The 21,312-nt window shown below is 41.8% G+C and overlaps 1 protein-coding gene across 3 annotated transcripts in view; it reads right to left on the minus strand.

Moving 5' to 3' along the window:
- The window catches only part of LOC126868183 (discoidin domain-containing receptor 2-like), a 159,279-nt gene that overhangs the window by 60,240 nt on the left and 77,727 nt on the right, over positions 1 to 21,312 (minus strand). For all 3 annotated transcript variants that reach the window (XM_050623414.1, XM_050623397.1, XM_050623405.1), the window contains exon 4: positions 6,836 to 7,067. In XM_050623414.1, the coding sequence (XP_050479371.1) occupies positions 6,836 to 7,067 (232 nt within the window). The remainder of the gene's footprint in view (positions 1 to 6,835; positions 7,068 to 21,312) is intronic.

The raw sequence follows: 21,312 nt of genomic DNA on the forward strand, positions 1-21,312 counted from the left end.
AAATACGGGTAATTAATGCCGTGACATCCCTCTGTGGGCCGACGTTACGCAACCGTATCGTCCCGCTGGGAGCTCTCGATAAAAAGATACAGAGTGTTTCGAAAGGTTAATTTTGATGAAGGTTGAAAAGAAAATGGTTTTCAGGGGATTATGTATCAGAATGGTTTGGCCAGGCGTTATAGGAATTTAATCTTTCCGATATCGAAGACGAGCGCGATCGTTCGATTGCAAATGTTTACGGATTCGCGAAAGGAAAATTGAAATCAAACAAATCGTCTTCTTCTTCGAAAGTTCTTTCATTTACGATAATGTAGTCCTTCACACACCGAAATAGCGTTCGAGGGACTTTATATTGGCTTTTCAGGAATTTTTAGAAATTACATTTTTAATACCTTCGAAGCCTATCTTCCATTCTATTTTCGTATTGTCGAGAGCTTTACATGGCTTCGTAAATAAAAATCGCGCGATGTGAAACCCGGTGACTTAGGAGGTCGAGCAAAATTATATCGCTGATCGTGACCGATTTAACGTTAAGGTAAACGAACATTAAGAAAACCAGTTACATTTCTTGCAAAGTGTGACGAGGCGCGCGTTGAGCTACAAGCCTCGCTCGAAATTAATATTTGAATAAGAAAACGAGTTTTTAGAAATTGAAGAGTTTTTCATTTTACTCGCTTCTAGCGTCCTGCTATAACTCTCGAATAAATCATTTTTCAACACGAACATACTTTCTAAATGTGTGGTAAGAATTTTGTACGAGTCAGTTGGAAGGCCCTTTATTCCACGAACCACTCTATAAAACACTGAACGGTACTTTTTATATCGTCTAGCAGGGTTTTGCATATTCGTGTGGCGGCATGGAATTTTTTTGCAGACGCGGGACGGCCGGTTATCAAAAGATGTAATCCCGGTTTAACAGCTTACGTTGCACTAAATAAAATAACGAGGTAGAATGGCGGTCGTAGAAAAAGGAAGACAGAAAGTGGAACGGGAAGTACGTCAGTGCTTATTAAAAACTATCGCAATGGAGGAAAGGCAAAAAGTAGAACGATTCTAGGGGCTTCGAGTATCGGTGGAACGCCTATTTTTCTATTTTTCCATATGTTCTCTGCCATTTTTCCTTGTTCGTTCTTGTTGGTCTTTTCGTACGAGAAAAGAGAACGACGTTCGCGAGGGGCGTGACACGTCGATTAAAACGGGAACACGCGGAGTAGCGCGTCGATAATCCGACAATCAGCCGCGAGAACGCTTCGTGTCGTTGAAATAAATCTCGACACGTCGCGTTTATCAGTTTCGGATCGTTGCTCGTGGCACGAGTGGCTGAATGGGGAAGAATGTTTCCTTTTATCGCGAAATCATCGTTTCGTTCGCGGCATCCGAATGAAACCTTTGCCAAGAAGAGACCAAAACTACTGGCCGAACTGGGGTTGAATATAAACTTTAAACGAATCGAAAGATAATTCTGGAAAATTACAGCGACTTCTTGTCGCCAACAGTGGAATTTGAATTATTAAAAGCGGACTCGCTGTTACTTGGATCATTAAACGCAATAAGTGGAACGAAACTTATACTTATTCGTTTTACACAAAGATACTAACTTCTCGTCAATTCCATTAATTACGAGTAACCGAACAAGTAAAAGTGGATAAAATCTCGTTAGAGACCGCTACAAACTCGCTATTATTTCAATTATCAAACGCGATAGATACATTGAAACTCGCCAAAAGAAATTTCCAACTGTCTGCCATCCCTTCTAATTAAAAACTAATCATTTCCTTCCATTTACAAAAAGTATCGCAAGAATTGTTATAGAATCGACAAAAGTCTCGGCCATTTGAAAACGCCATTTAATTATTCCGCTGACTAGGATGCAGCGCAGCCGTTCGTTATCAAATATGAGGACCAGAGAAAAGCAGGCCTCCTTCTTGCCCCAGAACGAGAACGTGCACTCGCATTCGCGGTACTGGCAGAAGGGAGAAGCTTGTTGGCGCCTGCAGCCTTAATTACCTCTGGCGGTCTTTTGAAGCAACACCGCTACCGTCTTTGGCTCGGTGACAATTATTATTACGCGGTACAACTTGCACGGCCGCGTACGCAAACAGCTACGAGGACATTCTTGCCTGCTTTCCCCGCTCTAGTGGTAACCTATACGCGCGGTACGAAACACGGATGGCACCCGGCTGCCTTGAAAACTTGAGGCTTCCGCGCCATAGCGAGGCGCACGGTATTCGAGAGCACTCTTTTCTCTCCCTTCTATGGATAATTTCGTGGAAATATCTGAGAAATTCCGACGAGTTAAGCGTACACGTTGATGTCGTGGAAACCGTGGCCAAAAAATGAAGAAATTCGGCTTTCGTCGACGAGGAAGGTTCGTCGTGAGTCCGCAAGTAATTAAGGAATCTGCTGGTCCGCTTTCACGGTTAGGAGGATACGTCTCAAAAGATTACGTTTCTGGTCAAGGTTTCTCTTATTCCGCGCAAATACTAACCTCTCATTTTCTATAAAATGCATATGTGGTAACTGGATTGTGGATTTTTATGCAAATGCGCGTACTACGCAAAATATATAATATATTCAAAGTGCAGTGCTCTAGGTATATACAGGGTGGTTGGTAACTGGTGGTACAAACGGAAAGGGGGTGATTCTACGCGAAAAAAGAAGTCGAAAATTTTTTTTTTTAATTTTTCCATCGAGACAACGATCTACAGTGAGATCCATTATAACGTACCGCACGCGTACCGAGCGAAAATTCAAAGTCGATTTTCTCGAAAATAAAGCCCCAAACGAAAAATTTTTATTCTATATTTTCGACTTCTTTTCTCGCGTAGAATCACCCCCTTTCCGCTTGTACCACCAGTTACCAACCACCCTGTATAATAATATATTCAGTAGATAAAATGAATTTTTGTCCACGTTTCACTTTTTTTTTTACCGTATGTAGAAAGTATGGCTGTATTTAAAATAATATTCGCAGAAATATCAAATATCCGCAGCGTGGTTATAACACCCTTGTGTATCGCTTCACCCGGCCAAGTCATCCAGCGTCCGTTTTACTTTTGCTCTTTCTTTCGCTTCATCCAAAACGCGTTAAGTAGAGTTTCCCTTTGCAACGACGCGAAACTACAAGTGTGGCTCGACGAGCGTGTCAGAGAAGAAGATCTGAAAGTTGTCAGCGTTGGAAAAAGCGATGAATAATGGCGGAGTACTTTGTATTTAGAAAAAATACGCGAACCTATGCGTCAACTTAATAAATCGTCGTTTATTTGCTTCAAACGCGCACGATCTTCGTCGCAAAAGGAAACCGTTCAATCATCGAGATGTTATTCGATTTTCAGATGTTCAACCGGTTGTAATCGTCCAATTTACAAGCACGAGGATGGACTTCGTTACACCGACGAAGATCCCGCTGGAGACCGATAATTGGGACAGCCTGGTCGCGAATCAGTGAATAATCATGAGTCTGAAGATGGAAGTTGGTCTTTGCATGAAATCATAAGGTTGAACACGTGACGGGGAAGGCGTCGCCCTGAGAAGCCGAGAGCCAACTTGTGCAGTCTGTTGGTGTTGCTACATTAGCGCCGGCGCAAGTGGTCCATCAATATTAATAAGGCAGTAACTGGACAGCGGATGTATAGAGATGGCCGATCGGATAACCGATTTACCGAAAAGAGAGAGAAAGACAGGAGGTTCGCGATTGGTCGGCCTTCGGGAAAATTTACAGTTCTATTTTGCATGCTGGCTACGAGGGCAGAATTTTTCTCCCTCGGAACGTGAAAGTTCGACGACAGCGACGACTACGACTACGACGACGACGGCGACGACGACGACGGGATGATTAATCCTGTGACGCCTAGTAGCCAGGGATTTGCATTTAATGACGATATCTGCCGGCGAGTAATTCGATATCCTGATTCGAGAATTTCTTTGAGCCTCGATGCTGTTGATAGCTTTGGTAAATCGCAGTTTCGCCTACACAGTCCGCCGTGTCTTTGAACCTTTTTCACCTTCTTGAAAATATCCGATCGGATTAACGTGCCGTAGTTTTGTTGGAAACTATAACCGTTAGAAAAGCGAACGTTTCAGGATAGGCTATAAATCACGAAGCGGAATACTCGGTGTACGTGCAACGTTCAACGCTAATTTCTATCGGTTCGGTAGTGTAGGAACGATGGTTCAAGCGTGCCCCGAGAGTAGTCTGGCGATCGTTATCGGCGTCGAAATTAGTCTTTACACGAAATCACGAAGTGGAACACGCGACGTGAAACCATCGTGGCTCGCAGACGAGACCGCCGGTCCCTTGGCACGTTCGATTCTTGGCTCGCCTCGGTCCATCAATATTAATAAGATCCCAAAGACCGGACAGCAGAGATACCAAGACGATCGAGAGACCAGGCAATTTGACCTGCCGAGCTTTTTCATTCCGCCTTTCGTTGGCAGCGTATCGTTGGTAGCGTCGTAAAACGAAGCGAGAACCCCATTCGTGCATTAATGACCGTCACGTCAGTTGGAAATCGCGCCCTGGAGGGACACACCGTGTTTAAAGTGTCGTAATAGCCATACCGACGAAGTCCATAAACACTGGACGAACCAAAGGACGATAAGTTTGGTAAAAACGTATCGTGTCGCCCTTGGCGAACTCCTTACGAGTCTCTTATTGCTAGTCTGCACGTTGCTTCTACTTTAAACCGGTACTTGTTGAAACAGCCCCGGTATATTCTCTGTCGTGCTATTCCCGCCGTTTCAAGTGCTCTTAATTCTTCGATAAGTTCCTTAGTTGCACGCTTAATCTAGTTTGAAATTTATTGGGACATTGACAGGTTTATTCGAGGCGCGATCGGTTCATTGGCAGGATGTTAAAACGTTCGAGGATTCTCATGCTATTTGTACGCAATCTTTTTGTTTGAACCCTTTCGATTTACGTTTTGATATGTAGGCGGTGTTTTGACAACGGTACCTAATCATGTACCTCGAGTACCTAAATACCTCCTTTGTTTCTCGTAATGCTATAAAATATTTCAGATACTATTTGTATAGGAAAATGTACAATACAAGATGAATCGAGCGTTTGGAGATTATATCGATATTTTTTCAGAAATAGTCCATCGGGTGTTTCGTCACGACGGTAGAAAAATTGAAAGAAACGATTATTGAAACTTGTGATTAACGAAATTGAAAGCATACAGGTCGTGTGTAATGCGTATTTTCCAATATTATTGAAAACGTTAAAGCTGTATAATGCTACAGAAAATTAAAGTGTAAAACTTGTATCAAGGAGATAAAAAACGTATAACGAAAAAAGAGAGGCAAGCTTTTATTCGTTTGAATATTTTATAAAAAATAAAGGAACCATACAAATGCCTGAAAATCGTTGTAAATCCATCAAATTTCTACGAGACGTTACGAATTAATCATTTCGACCAGTAGTTCTAACGGCAAATGTTAAAGATTCAACGGAACTCGAGCATTAATCTAACATTTTGCCAGGGAAAAATCCAAGATCCGCAGCCTCTCGAAAAGTTCTGTATAATTCAGAAGCCGCTGGCGAAACTCAGGAACACAAAGACCGCAGGGCTCCGGCTTCGGTACGGGCCTCGACAAAGTGGCACATCGTCGGTACGAAATTAGCTTACGGATTCGCGATAAGCTGCTTACGTTTCGAGCGGGATAATCCTTCCCGTTGGTCTTCGATTCTTGATCATAGGCCGGAGCGCTCGGAGCTTGCGCGTTCTACTCGCCCGGCGCGCGCTTCTGCGCTTCAAGAGCACAACCAGGAATAACAATCACGCCGCTTTAATCGTCACGGAATTATTATTTCAGGCCAATGACCAGCCTGCCAATTCGGTTTCGACTATTACGAGCGCAGCTGCTGCCGATCGACGGCGAGCAGATGCGCGAATCGTTCATAAATCACGATATCGTAAGCTGTTTTTATCAATCTCGCGGCTGCGCGTGCACTTTCGCTGGCGACCCTTTGGCTTCTTTGAAACGCTACAACGATCGGTGCCATTGATCGTGACGCTCGTTAACAGAAGGCAAAACATATCCCGAAATTGAAACGTAAGATAGAATCTCGTTAAAACGTATTAACAGAGACAGGGATGTTAAATTAATATTTTCAACGTTACGAACAATTTTTGGTTTCGTTTGGAAAGTTACTCGTTTCGAATATAAAGACAACAAAGCATTTTAATCGCTTCATCCTTTTCCGTATCTCATCGTACGCTTGATACCTTCGTGGTAAAATATCGTGTACTCTTTTAGAGATCTTTCGGTCTCTGAGTTGATTATTTCATTACGCCTTCCGATCTTCCGACGTAATTCGTTTATATTATGTCGCAGAAAAACCTATAAAGGTAGTATCGTATATATGTAATCGGTAAATTGCGTGGATTGAAACAAATCGAAACGATAAAATTACTTTATGTCAGTACCTAACCGTTTCTACGAATGATACAATGCCTATTACCATAACATTGAATCGAATGGAAGAAATAATCGAACGTATGAATTAATATCGTGCAACGAAAGCAATTACGCATAATACATAAGTACTCGATTAACGTTCAATTATAATATTTTTGTACGAAGCGAAGCATCGTACGACAAAAAGTTATTTTATCACTGCGATTTATATTTAATCGCGGAATCTTCTGCAACGCGTTTGTACAGCGAATTACAACTCATCTTACGTATATTCAGTTAGTCTTGAAACTTAAATAGCATGATCGACTAGATTTGTGATAAGTCCGAGAAAGTCTGAGAGGTATATCGAAACTAGATGACTTCGTGTCAGTAAATTAGTTAATGGAGCTCCGGAAGAGATAAGGGCACTCACCTCTTTTCCTTTGATATCTCTGTATCGAACCCACTTGCCCAGACGCGGTCGCCAGTACTCGAGCAGATACGCCTCTGCATACTCAACACCGAGACCGTTGCCGAAGCGACCTTGCGTAGCGGTAGCCGTGATCAAGTGAACCGTATGAAGGTCGATCTCTAACCATTCTCGGGCTTCTTGGGTGATCTGATTTTTCGGACACCAAGCGCCACCCAGATTCTCCACTTTTAATCTGAAACAGATGGTTAAACGTCGAAGGTTATTATCCTTTCGAACTCGAGGAGTTTTGCTTCCTTAACACTAGAATCTACTATCAGAGTGGTAACAATTAATTTGTAATTTCTCCGATATAAACTTTATGAGTTTTTTTTTTTATATAGAAATCTTCAAGAATTTCTATGATTTATTTTTAACTACGAAACAAGGCTCGTTTTGCGCTCGGAATGTATTTCTTGTACACCTTTCGTTTAGATTTCTCTTGATACGAGTATCGTACTTCAATCATTGATAGTTCTAAAGTTAATAATTGCAACGATTTATCGACTATTTTTTATTTGTCATTTCTCGTTGCACGAACTAGCGAGCTTGTTGTTGTGAGAGAATCGACAGAAGCCTGATATTCGTAAATCAACGCGAAAGTGTGTAAAGAGAGAAAAGGTTAAAGGGAACGCAATCGAGAGGGTTGTAACTCCAGGCACGCTCGAAGAAGTTTTCAAGCATCGGGGTAATCAGACACAACATTCTTGGGAGATTCCGTGAACTTCGACGTTTCTGCCCTGGAACGTTCGCGAGGATCGGCTATTTTTCACCTCGTCTTTCAATACTAAGGCGAACGTAACGAATTAATTAAACGTGAAGATACCCGGCGACCCACCATCTCCTTCTCAATCCAGCCGGTTAGCCGGGATTTTCAAACTAAATTCCGATATCGTAATACGATGGCTCGTTCATCGGCAACTTTTAATACTTTCATTATTCCAATAATAAATTTGAGCACCCTACAGCGGCAACTTCTTAGACTCGGGCTTACTCTTGCTCGATCTTGCACATTAAATACACTCTCGAAGTAACGAGGAGAAAGAAGAAGTAGGAGGAAAAAAATAAGAAAAAAGAAAGGAAAAACACGAGTTTAACTACTTAATGGGATCCAGCACGAGCAGATAGCCCGGGAGAAGTATAAGTGATACTTGGAAACTTTCAAAATCATCTTTGTCACGTGAACCCTTAGCGCGCTTTAACCACGACAAAGACGTACCATGTTTCCTCCATAAAGCAATGTAGCAAATAGTTTTCTCCGGCATAGAAGGGAGCTTCCTTTCTCACGAAAATTACAACGTTTCGAGAAACTTTGAGATTCTCAGGTTGGTTTTCCACCCCTGCTATCCCAGACCAAACAATTTCAATCGTCATTAAGAAAGAAACAGCGACACGAGCGCTGCGAGGCTCATTTGAAATTAAAAACGAGTAGAATAATCATAACGCTGTAAAATCTTCGTACCCTCGCGAAACTTCACCGCCTGTGGGACCGGGTGCCCCAACTTCCACCCTCTAGGATTAACGTATTTCTCTCGTTTTCCCCCTTTACGCTTATTACGAATAATTAATAGTAAAGAAAAAAGAACGGTGAAAAGTAAACAACGAAATTGCGTTGTTGGACGAAAGAATCTTGCGCGGAATACTCGAATCCCATTTGCATAAAACATAGAACGTTTTGCACGCGTTTCTCCTTCTTTCTTCCGCATTTCCTGCAAATTTCATTTCCAGTTTTTAACGAGAATTAGTCTATGAAATTAGACTCGAATCGGACTATGTTGGCTGACTTGAACTATCTTAAGATCTTCGCTTTCACAAATTTTGTAGTCATTTCACGATATCGTGCATTCTTTTTAACTGCTTGCACGAAACAAGCGAGAAACAAAGAAAATTATAATTTCGATCAATCATTTAACTTACTACGCATATTTCTTACCAAAAACCATAAACCTGAAAAGAAGAAACACGAAATATTTTGAAATATACATTTCTGAACACTCGCCAATTACGAAACCCATTCAACTGTTTCGTTATTCATGGCTAAAGCCATTTTCCTCAAAACTTTTAACACGCAGTTCTCGCTCGCATCCAGCACCGCGATCAAATATAAATTATTCACAAGCCAGCGCCAGGATAATAAAAATTGTAGCTCGCCAAATTGAAAGATGAACGTGAAACCGTAGAAGCTCGCATTATGTGTCCAGATGACGATCCTTAAAAAGAAAGAAGCCGAAGGCTCGAGGTTGTCGAGGAGAGACACAGCGATATCTCTGGACAGCTCGATCCATCCTGACGCGTATACACACAGGTGATCTCGATCGAAGGTGCAAGCTGGCCATTTAATACGTGCAAGCTGTAGAGCTGAGGGATCGGCGCGGTTCGGTTTTAATCTTTCCGGGGGTCGAAAGCAAGGCGCGGAGAGGCTGGCCGTAGTCGGCATGAATAAAAGATGAGGCGCGAAGCGCCTTCCCTAATTGCGTGGACCGTTTAAATGCTTGGCTAAGAGGGAAGCTTCTGCCGGTCGTAACGTCACGCTATACCTGTATACAGCCGTGTTGGTATATCCTTTTGGATGGTGCGAGGTGAATGGCGCGGAAAGAGACGAGAAGCCTACACCGTGGATGGGGGACATCCGACGTCTTCGAGGTTTAAGCGGCACTCTCCCTCTCGGGAGAGTTTGTTTTAGCATCGTGCATTATTCTTCATTACTGGAATATTTGGAGGCGTGTCTTAACAACGTGTACCTGACGATATTTGCTCTATCCTTAATTGTCGCTAGGGAAATCGACCTGACGACGACGACGACGGCGTCGGCGGCGGCGACAACGACGAGACGACGATTCTCTTTTGGTCGCGATGAGGATAATTCGGTTTCTTTCGTAAGAGGAAAAGAGGGAGCCAACGCGAGCTTTGCAATCTTTGCGGAATTTTGAGAATGTAATTAGGATTTGGACAGGGTCTTCCCTCGTTTAATTTTGTTGATTTTAATTAACGGTGTATTTGCCTTTCGATGCAAATTGCAGCGGGGAAAACGTTTTATTTTTCTTCGTTCTTCGAGCTCGATGGAAAGGAAAAATCAGGTCTAGTCTATCGACCAGGTTTTCCTCTAGAATTAGCTTTCTACAAAGGTTTGTTATCAGATACGTAGTAGGAATAAACCCAGAAAGTTAAGGTATGTAGCAGCATCGTCCAGTGTTTATATATGTTTTTCAATTTTCTAGGTAGCGTGACACGTAAATGTATCCGTTTAACGACTTTGTTGTCTAGATTTTTCGTATTCTACCTCCATCTTCTCTCTCTATTTCTAGTCTATCCATCCCACGATTTTTAACTACAAGGCCAATCACGGCAGATATTAACATTACGGCTCTGTTATTTACTATAAAATTAAACCACTCGCCATCTTTTCTTCAAAGAGAAAGAGTGTCTCTAGCCACACCCGTTGCGTAAAAATAAATTATTCATCGGCTTCAAATTCCCAAGAGAAATTCTAGGTGTGTCACCGATAAAACGTAATCAAACGATCCAACAAAGCGTTTAAAAAAATCAACGGAGATCGGAGATCATCGTTCCATGTGCAGTCCCAAGAACTCGACACCTCGTGAGATGGTCGACACCTTGACTAACTACTCACGCCTGCAGAAATAACGATGATGCTTCTATCACTTCACGCTGCCTCTATCTCAAGAGGATTGAAGTTGAGTCCAGTTTATCTAAACTCGTCTCACCTGACCGCTCGTTCAGCTTTGCGCGTTACATAGTATTTACTCGCTGGTGTTTCAGGTAATTTGCAACAGGCCGGCAAAATTAATGCGTACCAGGGGATTTTTCCAGGATATTCTCCTATCGCCTCGGCGTGGTATCGTGTCTCGGCGTGGTGGTGCTAATAATCGTGCTTACCGGCCATCAAACCGAGAATGATAACGCGGCGGCGTTCTCGAGGGCAACGCGTCGTTATAACAACGTCTGGGGCCTGGTTTTGCGAGATTTACAGCTCTCACGATGCAACCGCCTCTTTATCCTTAACAACCAGCTCGAACGGTCCGGTTTCCTGTTGTTGGAACAACGAACAAGGAGGCGCAACGATACCACGGCCGGCGAGAACCCAAACGCAACCTGCAATTCCGTGATGGAATAATAGACAAATGGACGCGTAGGTCGGTTTTATGGTGTTGGTCGGGGCATTAGCTGGACCACAGACGCGAGCCAAAGTCGTCTCGTAAAATTGCATCGTCGTACGGCCGGCTACAACAAAACGTTAATTGATACCGTTTGGCATTAACGACTAATTGGCATGGATCGTTGTATACATAGATGTCGCGTGTTTGCTGACGTGGTGTAACTAAGATATTGCCGGGTTTGCATCTGTTACGATAACGTAACTTAACGTAATTTACAGTGCCTCTGGAACGTATATGCAAATATAGATGCGAATAATATTTAATTACACAGAGTTTACGATGCGGTTAGCTGCTGTCTGTCTTAAAGAATCTTAAAGCGTTTCGGACGTTCTGCTTTAGGTTTTAGATATTTCTCGGCCATGAGATTTATCGATAGTTTATTGGTAGTTTATGCGTGTGTATGTTATAGCGGACGTACCCCGTAAATCCATTTAAACGTATTACCCGTAGGAATGTTGGATGGTGGTAGACTTTTGACTCGTAAATTTTCATGTAAAATAGTAGTAGCTGCGTTTAGTAAATAATAATTTGTCTAATAAATAATAATTCGACTGTGCGATAATTCTTGCTCTGTATTATAAAACAGCCGGTCGAGAACTCTTACTTTCTTAGATACACTCATACTTTCTCCGAACTCTGAACTTCACGTTTCAATGAATTCTACACCACTTACGCTTGCACGCGGCAAATTCTTTCTTCGCTCTTTTTCCTTCGTTTTCAACGTTTATCCAGAACTTCGAGTTTTCTATTCAACGCAAAGCAAGATCGATTTAAAAAGAAAAAATCATTCTCGCGCTTAATATACAAGATACACTATCACATACGATTTCAAACTACTATCTTGAAAACTTTCGCCCTTTAATGCAGACAATTCCTGATTAAAAGAAGAAATATTTTTCTTTCACATGAATTTTACTAAAATCGACGCGTCTCTGAATTTGTAGTATTAAGTACATCTACATTAATTTAAATTTGGAACGCGTAAATTAATCACACGTCTATTTCTCTGCCCTAGACACTCTCGACTCATCCAGCATTTCATTCTATCACTTCCACGATTTTCTATTCAATTTTTGACCGATGTTACATTCAACATTTCCATACATTTCTCCATTAGCGTCGTCGTAGCCAAGATGGTTAAAATACTCTCCATTATTATCACTATTGGCGTCGAAAAAGTAATGCCGCGATCATCGCAGTTTGCCCCTTCCATCATTTCTGTCTTCAGCCGACATTTAGCCGACGTTTCGTCCGGCTACAGCCTACACGTGCCATTTAAAGCGACTTTTTGCGGGGCCCGGTCTCGAGAAAAGCATCGAGCGCCGTGTGTGGTCCGACGTCCGTCGAAAAAGAACGATCGGTCGCGTGTGTTCCGCGAGAGGAGACTTTGTTTCGAACCTTCGAAAATCCTGTCCCTTTACTGGCTGCATTAAATCGACCACGACCAAAAAGAGATACCGTGACCGGCTTAAATTTCCCATCGCGTTAACCGCTTCGCGGATGATTTCGACTTCGCTGAAATTAGCTGAGACGCGACACTGTCTCCTCTTAGCTGTCTCTTAGCAACGATATACCGTTTATATTATGCAAAATGTTCGCCAGGGGAATTGACATGCGGGTAGACTTATCTGATTCGGGTTGCGTAGACGCGCGTCGAACAAAAGAAGAAAAGCAAGGAGGGAAAAGAAACGACGGAAGAAAGAGGGAAGGAAGAGCAGGTCGTAATTCCCCGATAGGTCCTTGACCGATGGAAATTTCGAGTTCACGTCGAACCGTAAATTTCAGCGTTTTCGTATCGACGCAGCACACGAGAACATTTGCCTGCTCCGTTTTCGCAGTCGGATCGTTTCCAGTTCCGTTGGATATCCGCGATCATTGTTTTTTAAACACAAAACTTCTTGCTTCCATTCAACGTCTCGATCGCCGTTACAGCAAGTCGGAGAAATTCCCTTTGACATTACGGTTCGATGAGAATTCGGAAGTTTAGAACAGGGGTGGATTTACGGTTGTAGGAAATTTGTAGGTAAATCTAGTGACTATGAGGTGATCTCGCAGTGGAGGAAATCCAACCGATAAGATTAAGGTTAGAATGTAGTCACGTCCCTGCAATTATCCTCTATCTTCCTCTAATTGTATTCTCCGGAGTTTCTCTATCGATCGTCTAATTGTAATAAATGTTTTTGTATTACTCGTTGAGAAAGGTATCGTTAGAATTTCTTATCGCAAAATGGTTGTGCAATTTCCCTCGATAACATGTTTTTCAGTTAATTAAAATACTCTTACGTTTCCGAATTAAACCCGGTAACAAGTACGCGATCAGGTACCGCAATTGGAGATAGTTACTCGATTAGGTTAAAGCTGGAGTGTGACCACGTTCCTGCAATTATCATGTGTCTCCTATTCTCGTTGCTTTCGCTGATGCTTCGCTGGCCACTGTGTGACCTCGGCAATCGCTGTTAGGTACTCTAACAAGGTTCCTGTTCTCCGATGCTTTTATTTTCCCCATATATTACCACGGTCGAGTATAGCTTTATAATTCTGAACACCGTTCTCGAACGTTATTATGAATCGTTGCTAGAATTTTTATTCGATAAGACGAAACCAAGCGATATAGCTACGGCTTCCTACGATTTTCTTTTTCACACTTCTCTCCTCTCCTCTTCCAATCGATTACTATTTATACCCGTTAACCTCCACTATCTTTTTCGTTCGATTATTCAATTGATCGACTAAAACACGTTTGAAATTTTAAATTAGCCAGTTGGAAAATTGAAGTTAAACGATACGGAGCATCGTGGACGCTACTACGTTCGAGCAATAAACGTTATCGCGATACGCTCTGCTCTTAGATAAGAAACTACTTCCTTAAAGGTTCGTTGCGTTTTTCTTTCGCGAAATCAAGAGCACACTGCCGATACTTAGGAAACCAACTATCATCCTCCGTTGGCCATTTTTCGTTCTTTTATCTTGCCACCCTATTCAGGAACGTTTCTATTCTCTCGCGGTTGGTATTGCTTCGAGGAATATCAGAAGTTCGCTTATTGGACCCGTTGAAATTTGTTCTCGTCCCGTACGATTCGATACAGCAGCCGTGCAAATTGAATTCCGGTTTTCGATTTGGTATCAGCGGAGAACGCGTGTAACGCGGATAACGACAGGCTGCCTGATTTTCTCGTTCCCGAATTATCGCGACACGACCCAGTTCAACTTCCCTCTAGTTTCATTAAAAAAAAATTTCTTTCCTCGGAACAACTAAACGGAACATCGTATCTTCTACGAACAATTTTTCTACCACATCTTTCCCAGGGATCGTGGGTTTCCGATTTTATCAGATGCCTCGAAATTTTATGGAACTTTCGTAGAAGCTCGAGGAACGAACAATGGAACTGAATTACCCTCCTCCTAGCCTAGCGCGAGCAAGATCGAAAATGGGATTCACCTTGGTATCGTCAAACGCGAGTGTGTAATCGACTGCCGAGATACAAAGCCAGCGTATAACCCTCGTAGCAGCAACCTTATCTGCCTCTTCAAAATTACAGTGTATCAAGTAATGACTTTAAAAGCCATTACTCGCATGAAGAGTCCGGGCTGGACGTCGTCGCGTTCCTCGTTGCACTAGCTAAGTATTTCTATTCTAGCCGGCGCTGTTTCGCCATCGTATCTTGACAGTTTTAATTTTTACGAACAGGGAACACAAAGATTCCTCGTTCCTTTAACTTCTTAGGTACGATGCGCCACTATAGTGGTTTTCGCGGATGTCATTTTATATTACGACGCGCCACTATAGTGGCTTACTCATTTGCTCCCCGTTTGAACTGAACGTTCTTTTTCATTTGTCCTGCTTCACACTTTCCTTGTTCTCGCAACGTTTTATAACATTGTTAACAATATACAGATAGAATATATAGTTTTTGTTTTTGATGCGCCAGTGTCAGATATCAAATGTTGCTTTCCGTTAAAATAAATATACCATTGTTAGATGCTTTTTTTAACTTGCCGATCCGCATCATTGTAATTTTGTAGAATCTTCAAGCTGAAAATGTCGCTTCAAAATAGAAAACGAACAGCAATTTGAAAAACACTATCGCGCTACGAGTGTGAAAATTGTGACGTGTGTCTATGTGCCGTACCGTGCTTTAAAATATATCACACACAATTATATTATCAATTATAAAGTAAATTATTAAAGTTCAAGTATATGCTATCTTTAAGAAAAATTACAATTTAATTATCAAAAACTTTATTCCAATGTGCTTACGTATAGAACAGTATTATCCGTCACACATTGCAGTGCTGTATCGTTTACGCGTAATTCGCGTCAAACTCTGCTGTACAGAGAAACAGCCCCGTACTTCCCTCCAGTTTCATTAAAAAAAAAATTCCTTTCTTCCTAAGAGGTTAAAAGCGGTATCGCGGAAAATTGTTTTTGCCAGGTACGCGTTCTCATCGGCCAGCAAATGGGAATCGTGAAACGAAAAGACATTCCACGATCGGATCGTAGGTTTAGAAAAATGTTCCTACCAGAGCATTTCGATTAATTTTATTCCTTTTTACCTACGTACTCTGTTTAATTTCTTCGACGACGACGACGACGACGTATCCTCTACATTCTGTGATACTATTTCAGAATAAAATACGATAAAATTGTATTCAAAGAGTTTTTATCATACTCGAATAAAAACGAACTGTATAAGTAATTTTATTCTATTTATCGGTTCGAATATAATACGCAGCCTCTTAATGCAAGAATTTAGAAGATAAGTATAAAAAATGATGTCCACAGGAGTTCGAATTCGGCTATTCGAACAAGTTTCCACGATGCACGTGAAGAAACCGGGCAGTTACGTTCCAGTTTTTCCAAAGTGCGTTCACCCCTCGCGTAATTCCAATTGAATTCGCTCGTTGAATCGGACTGTGTGTACACGGTGAAGCAGCGGGCAAACTCGCAGTTGCGACTTGCCTTTTGACTTCTCAATCCACTGCTATTTCTCTCCACAGGAGACCGCTCTCTTATATACCGCGCACGCTCTCTAACCAGTATCTTAATTGCGTCCATTCTGGAAATATCGTTGAAACTGGGAACACGGCAAGAAAAGGGAAAAAGACGCGCGAAAGAAGAGGGAAAAGCCATGGTGTCTCTTATAGTAAAAGCACGAGTCGTGTGTCTTCTTACGATGGCGCGCTTGAGAATCGTTTTGTGTACTCGCATATGGAAAACGATCGTTTCGCGCTACAGAAAACGGCTACTCCAGATTTGTCTGTAACATCGTTTCCGATGTTTCGCCATTCAACGAAGAAAAAGCTGCATTCAAGGGAAACTTTGTATTCGACTCGTTTCCTCTTTTCTCGCCCGTTTTTCTTTCTCCCTTCTATCCGTTGTTCCCCGTTTTCCATCTCTGAACATTCCATCCACGCGAAAAGCGTCTTCGGGGATTCGTTCATCGATCAGCCGTTGCCTCTTTATCCCGCAAGCCGCTCGAAATGAAATTATCACGGCGACGTTACCATTTCAACACCGTTAATTAAATTACACCGCGAACGTGTTTGACATCCGTACGAACTTTTTGCCAGAAGCCGAGAGAAGTAACGCGGCAATTTTTTAAATGTCACGCTCGCAACGCTGCCGCGACTGTGGAAACACCGCATGACACCGATTTATCGGTGCTTTGACGCGCTCTGACGGCGATCGTTCGTGTTCCACGGTCTCGGATACGGATTTTCGGTATTTTCGTCGTTTCGCTTGTTGCGGCTCTTTCTCAATTACTCGACGTCCTTAATTTTCGCGAGTTCTGTCCCGGTTTCTCGGCAGGTTTCCAAGCCACAGACAGACCGAGTTACCTTTATACATCAATTATGAACAGGATTGACACGACCTACTGGGGATAATCTGGCCTTAATTGAAGTCAATATGAACGATCGAACGACGTCTGGCATTTTTGTCGGTTCCCTGGCCAGGAAGTTTATATAGGACGAGCTATTTCTGATTTTATCTTTTGCGGAAAGAAGACCGAGTGCTTGAATATTTCATCGATTCAAATATGCAGACAGTTGGGAATTCTACCTTTTCAAGCTACGTAATTGTATTCTTTTCGTGCGTCACGTTTCGTTCCATCGAGGATTTATCGTAACCGCAACGAAAGAGACATCGTACAGACCTATCTTTTACCTTTGAAATCTATTATTTTTAAGCTTTGGTTGGATTATTCGGGTTACTTGAATTTACGTTTCTGTTCATACAAGTTAAGTTACTCGCGTTTAAGTAACGTCATTTTGATCTTATTACCGTTTCGAATCATTTTTCATCTAATCGTATTCCTCTATCGTTAAAAAGTTTCTCAATCTCGAAAATAAAACGGAAGAATCGTTATCGATGTGTGATCGATATTAAAAACTTTTTTATAGCTTTAGGTGCTTTTATGCTCGTTTTAACGAGATCGAGATAAAAGAATTTAGTTGATGGCAAGCGGATGCTTAAAATAGCGTGGAAGAAAGTATTGTCTGCGATACTTATAATAACGAGAAAAACAGAGAACGAGTTGCTAGAAGTCTAGAAAGACAATACTGAAAAACAATCAATTTGAGGAAGAAAGTAAATTACCAGATGAATACATCAGAGACTTTGTTAAAAAAGTTAGCTGTAGGAAGATAAAGAAGAATATAAAAATCATCTCGGAAGGTCTGTAGGAAAGTTTGATGATTTGCGCGATATGATTAAACGCAAAGTTCATAAAGAGTAGATTAGATTTAGGAAGCCAATAACGAAGCTGGAAATAACATTACGTTACCTAGTAACTATCGTTCCTTTTAAACGATGAAATAGTTGAAAGAATCTCAATTTCGCTTGAAACTTAAGAGGGCCAAGTACTAGAAAACCATACCGATCCTCTCTTGAAAGAGAGAAAAATAGGGAAATATTACGAAATTTCAAAAACAGTATTTTTTACAACTTACATCTCTCTGTAATAAATACACTCGTAAGAATAAAGTAAAATAAGGTTTGCAAGTGATTCGTTCTTGAAAAAATGGAATATGACAACGTACCTGTGCAACGAAATTGAGAAAGCAAAACCGATGGGACCGATCAGCTCGCTCATCGAGAAACTTAGATGACAAAATGCAGAAACATTCTGTACGAAGGAAACTTAATCGAATTATGTGAAATAAAGATACGCGTATAAACCCGAGAGAATACTTGGAATAGTCTGAACAGCGCGATACATTCAAATCGATCGAGTCCATCTACCTTAAATGAAACTTTACAAGCAAGACACAATACCCAGTACAGTGAGTAGAGTATCCAATCACCGCAGTCGCGCGAAACCCAACAAAACCGCGGTACTTTCGATTCGATTTCAATTTATAGCGCCCACCCACCGTCCAATAGCGCAACCCATGTAACAATCTTCGAGTTGGAAGAAGAACGCTGTATCAAATAGCATTGTCGATGGTTGTTCTTTGGTGCGGTTTGCTCGGCGGTGCATCGTCAGCCATTCTAAGCACCTTCGCCCGAGGTCGCGGTGTATTAAATTAGACGGTGACGTGGACTGGCAAAGGAGGCACTTGGATGCGATGCGGGGGCGCCCCGAAGCTCATCAAGAGTCAGGCCCATTCAGCCAGTCATTGTCTGCGGTAATGGAATGTATTAATATCGGAGAGCCCGCGGGGCCGGCGACCGACGCTCTTCGTGTTCCACGTTGCCCGAGCTGGTTGGTTTGGCCCTCGCTTCGAGTTACAACCGCGGCCTGCACCAGAGCGGATATGTCCCGTGGGATGGAATATTCGTATAAACCGTTGTTGCGCTGCAACCGCCGCTGAATACCGGACCCTACGCATTAATATCTAAACGCCACCGACGGAAGGCTATCCGTGGGGCGAGACAAGGGGACGAGAGGGTGCACGAGAGGGTTTGGCTGGAACGAGAACTGGAGTCGGTCAGAAAGAGAACGAGACGAATGGAGTGACGATGGAAGAGAGCAAGAGAAACGGTATAGCGCACGCGCTGCCGTCGCATCTCGTATTCATGCGTTGCACCGTCGGTTACAAGAGGCGTTACATGGCCAACCCTTTCGCCACCAGCCAGGTGTAATATTCTTTTTACGTCGCTGGCCGACGTCAAACATCTCCCCGTGATAATTGTATTAGAGGCTCGAGGCTGCTGTAAGTTTTACGGTGGAAGGGTAGCAAAGGAGTTGCGTGGATAGACGATTTGAATTTCAGTTGCGTTGGCTAGTTGGAGATGAAAGAATGAATTTGAAAAATATATTAGATAGATTCGGACAAAGGAGAGCTCTCGACGGATATAGTACTTTTGACGATGGCTGTCAGAAGTTTCCTGTCGTGGTGTAATTTTATTAGATCGAAATAAAGAGTTTTTGATGATAAAGGACTGCTTTATGAGTATAGCTTCTACCGTGAGTTATGAAATACAGTGTTATTAAATTTGTGTAAAAGGGACTTTATTAACGTATGATTCAAGCAGGAGAAGTGCAACCTGCAAACTCTTGCCAGCTACTGTATTAAAATAAGCAAGAAATGTCTCATTAATATAGGTCTGCAAATGAATCTCGAAGGAGACACGAACATCCCGCTTATACATATATTCGTAATTCCTTCTTACGAAGATGTCAAATTTACATTGAAGTGAAAAACTAAGAAAAGGGGGAATTTCTTTTACAGAAGGATAAAATAAAAGTCCGACTGGCAGTAAACGTTCGTTTCTCTCTTGTCTTACCTTTATCAATATAGATCCGCCATAGAATGAATACACTATACAGATAAATATATAAACAACGTATTAATACAATGGAATATCTTTTGTTTATTTTAACCAGTGATATACTGCAAATATATATGATTTTATCCTCAATAACATTTATTCTTTTATCTCCAATAAAATCATAAATTGTTTAATCCATTTTCCCAATCATCGCATGTACGCATTGTTATACGCATTGTCATGTAAAATTACTTATTAGCAGACAAAAGTACGGGCGCGGATACGATCGCGTCGATGGAAGACCGATGAATATGGAACGAGGTTCGCATGCGTTCGATCACCGCGGAATTATCGAACTATCGTCCGGTTGGATTAATTACACGGGGAGCGGCCTGGATAAACACCGCCGCGAAGGAAGTGTTTCGCGTAAATATTAATTACAGCCGAGCGACACAGCGCGCGTACGAAAAAGTGTGGAACATGCGATCCCGGTGATTTAATTGCACGTTGGATTATCTTAGGATTTATTCTTCCTGGAATATGCATCACCCTTGCGATTAAATTCATCAACCTCTTCGCGGGTTGCGAGAATCGAACAGCCTTCTCCGTTTCTTTCCTTTTTTCTCCCCTCTATTTCACCTATCCGAATAAATGAACCTGCACTGATAGGGCATTGATATATGTATTTCGATTAACTATTTATTTTTTCATCGCACAACTAGACTGTGGTTTATTATGCAAATTCATATTTTTACAAATAAAACCGAAGAAATGAGATTTAGATTTGTTCCGCTCCTTACATATTATGGAAAATAGTTGCGACATTGAACGTGTATGTGTATATTACATATATGTATTGTGAATATCTCTGCGAATTAAAAATTTCTATAAACGTAGAAAGATCCGCAATCTACATTTAATCGATACTTTCGTTAATAACCGTTTTGTTACTTTTCATCCCCCGTTTACTCTGTGCTAATTACCATTGTGCTTCGTGTTCTTTTCGTACTTAAAACAACTCGCGAAAGTCGCGTGGTCGTTATAATTGCGCGATTTAAATGGCGTAAAGATTTTTTTCATTGTAAGATGATGTAGGCAATTTCCATGTTGGATACAGCGTCGAACGTTGTAAGCGACGAAATAATTTATAATAGCTTTTTCAGTCCCAAAGCGATATTTTTAGTTTACACTGAAAATTTTCAATACAAATTTCATATACCGCAATAATCACGTGATCGCGTATGCAAAATCAAGGTTTTTCACAAATTGAACCTCGGACTGAAAAATTTTATCCCGCATATTTCGCTCACTTTTGCATAAAGAATTACCTTCTGCCTGTTTGTCCAATACGTTTGTACAACCGCAACCTCTATACACGCGTATACTCTTTTTTTTCATACTTGAAAAATTTTGTTAATTTTATCTGGCTGCACGAGTCGCGACAGTGAGAAATACCGCGTAGTCGTCACGTGGTTTCCGTGTATAAATCGGGGGAAAAAGCGCGTGACGCGGTCAGATTAGAAATAATTACTGGCGGCTTTTCCCAC

This window comes from Bombus huntii, chromosome 1 (assembly GCF_024542735.1).
Source record: "Bombus huntii isolate Logan2020A chromosome 1, iyBomHunt1.1, whole genome shotgun sequence".
Lineage (NCBI taxonomy): Eukaryota > Metazoa > Arthropoda > Insecta > Hymenoptera > Apidae > Bombus > Bombus huntii.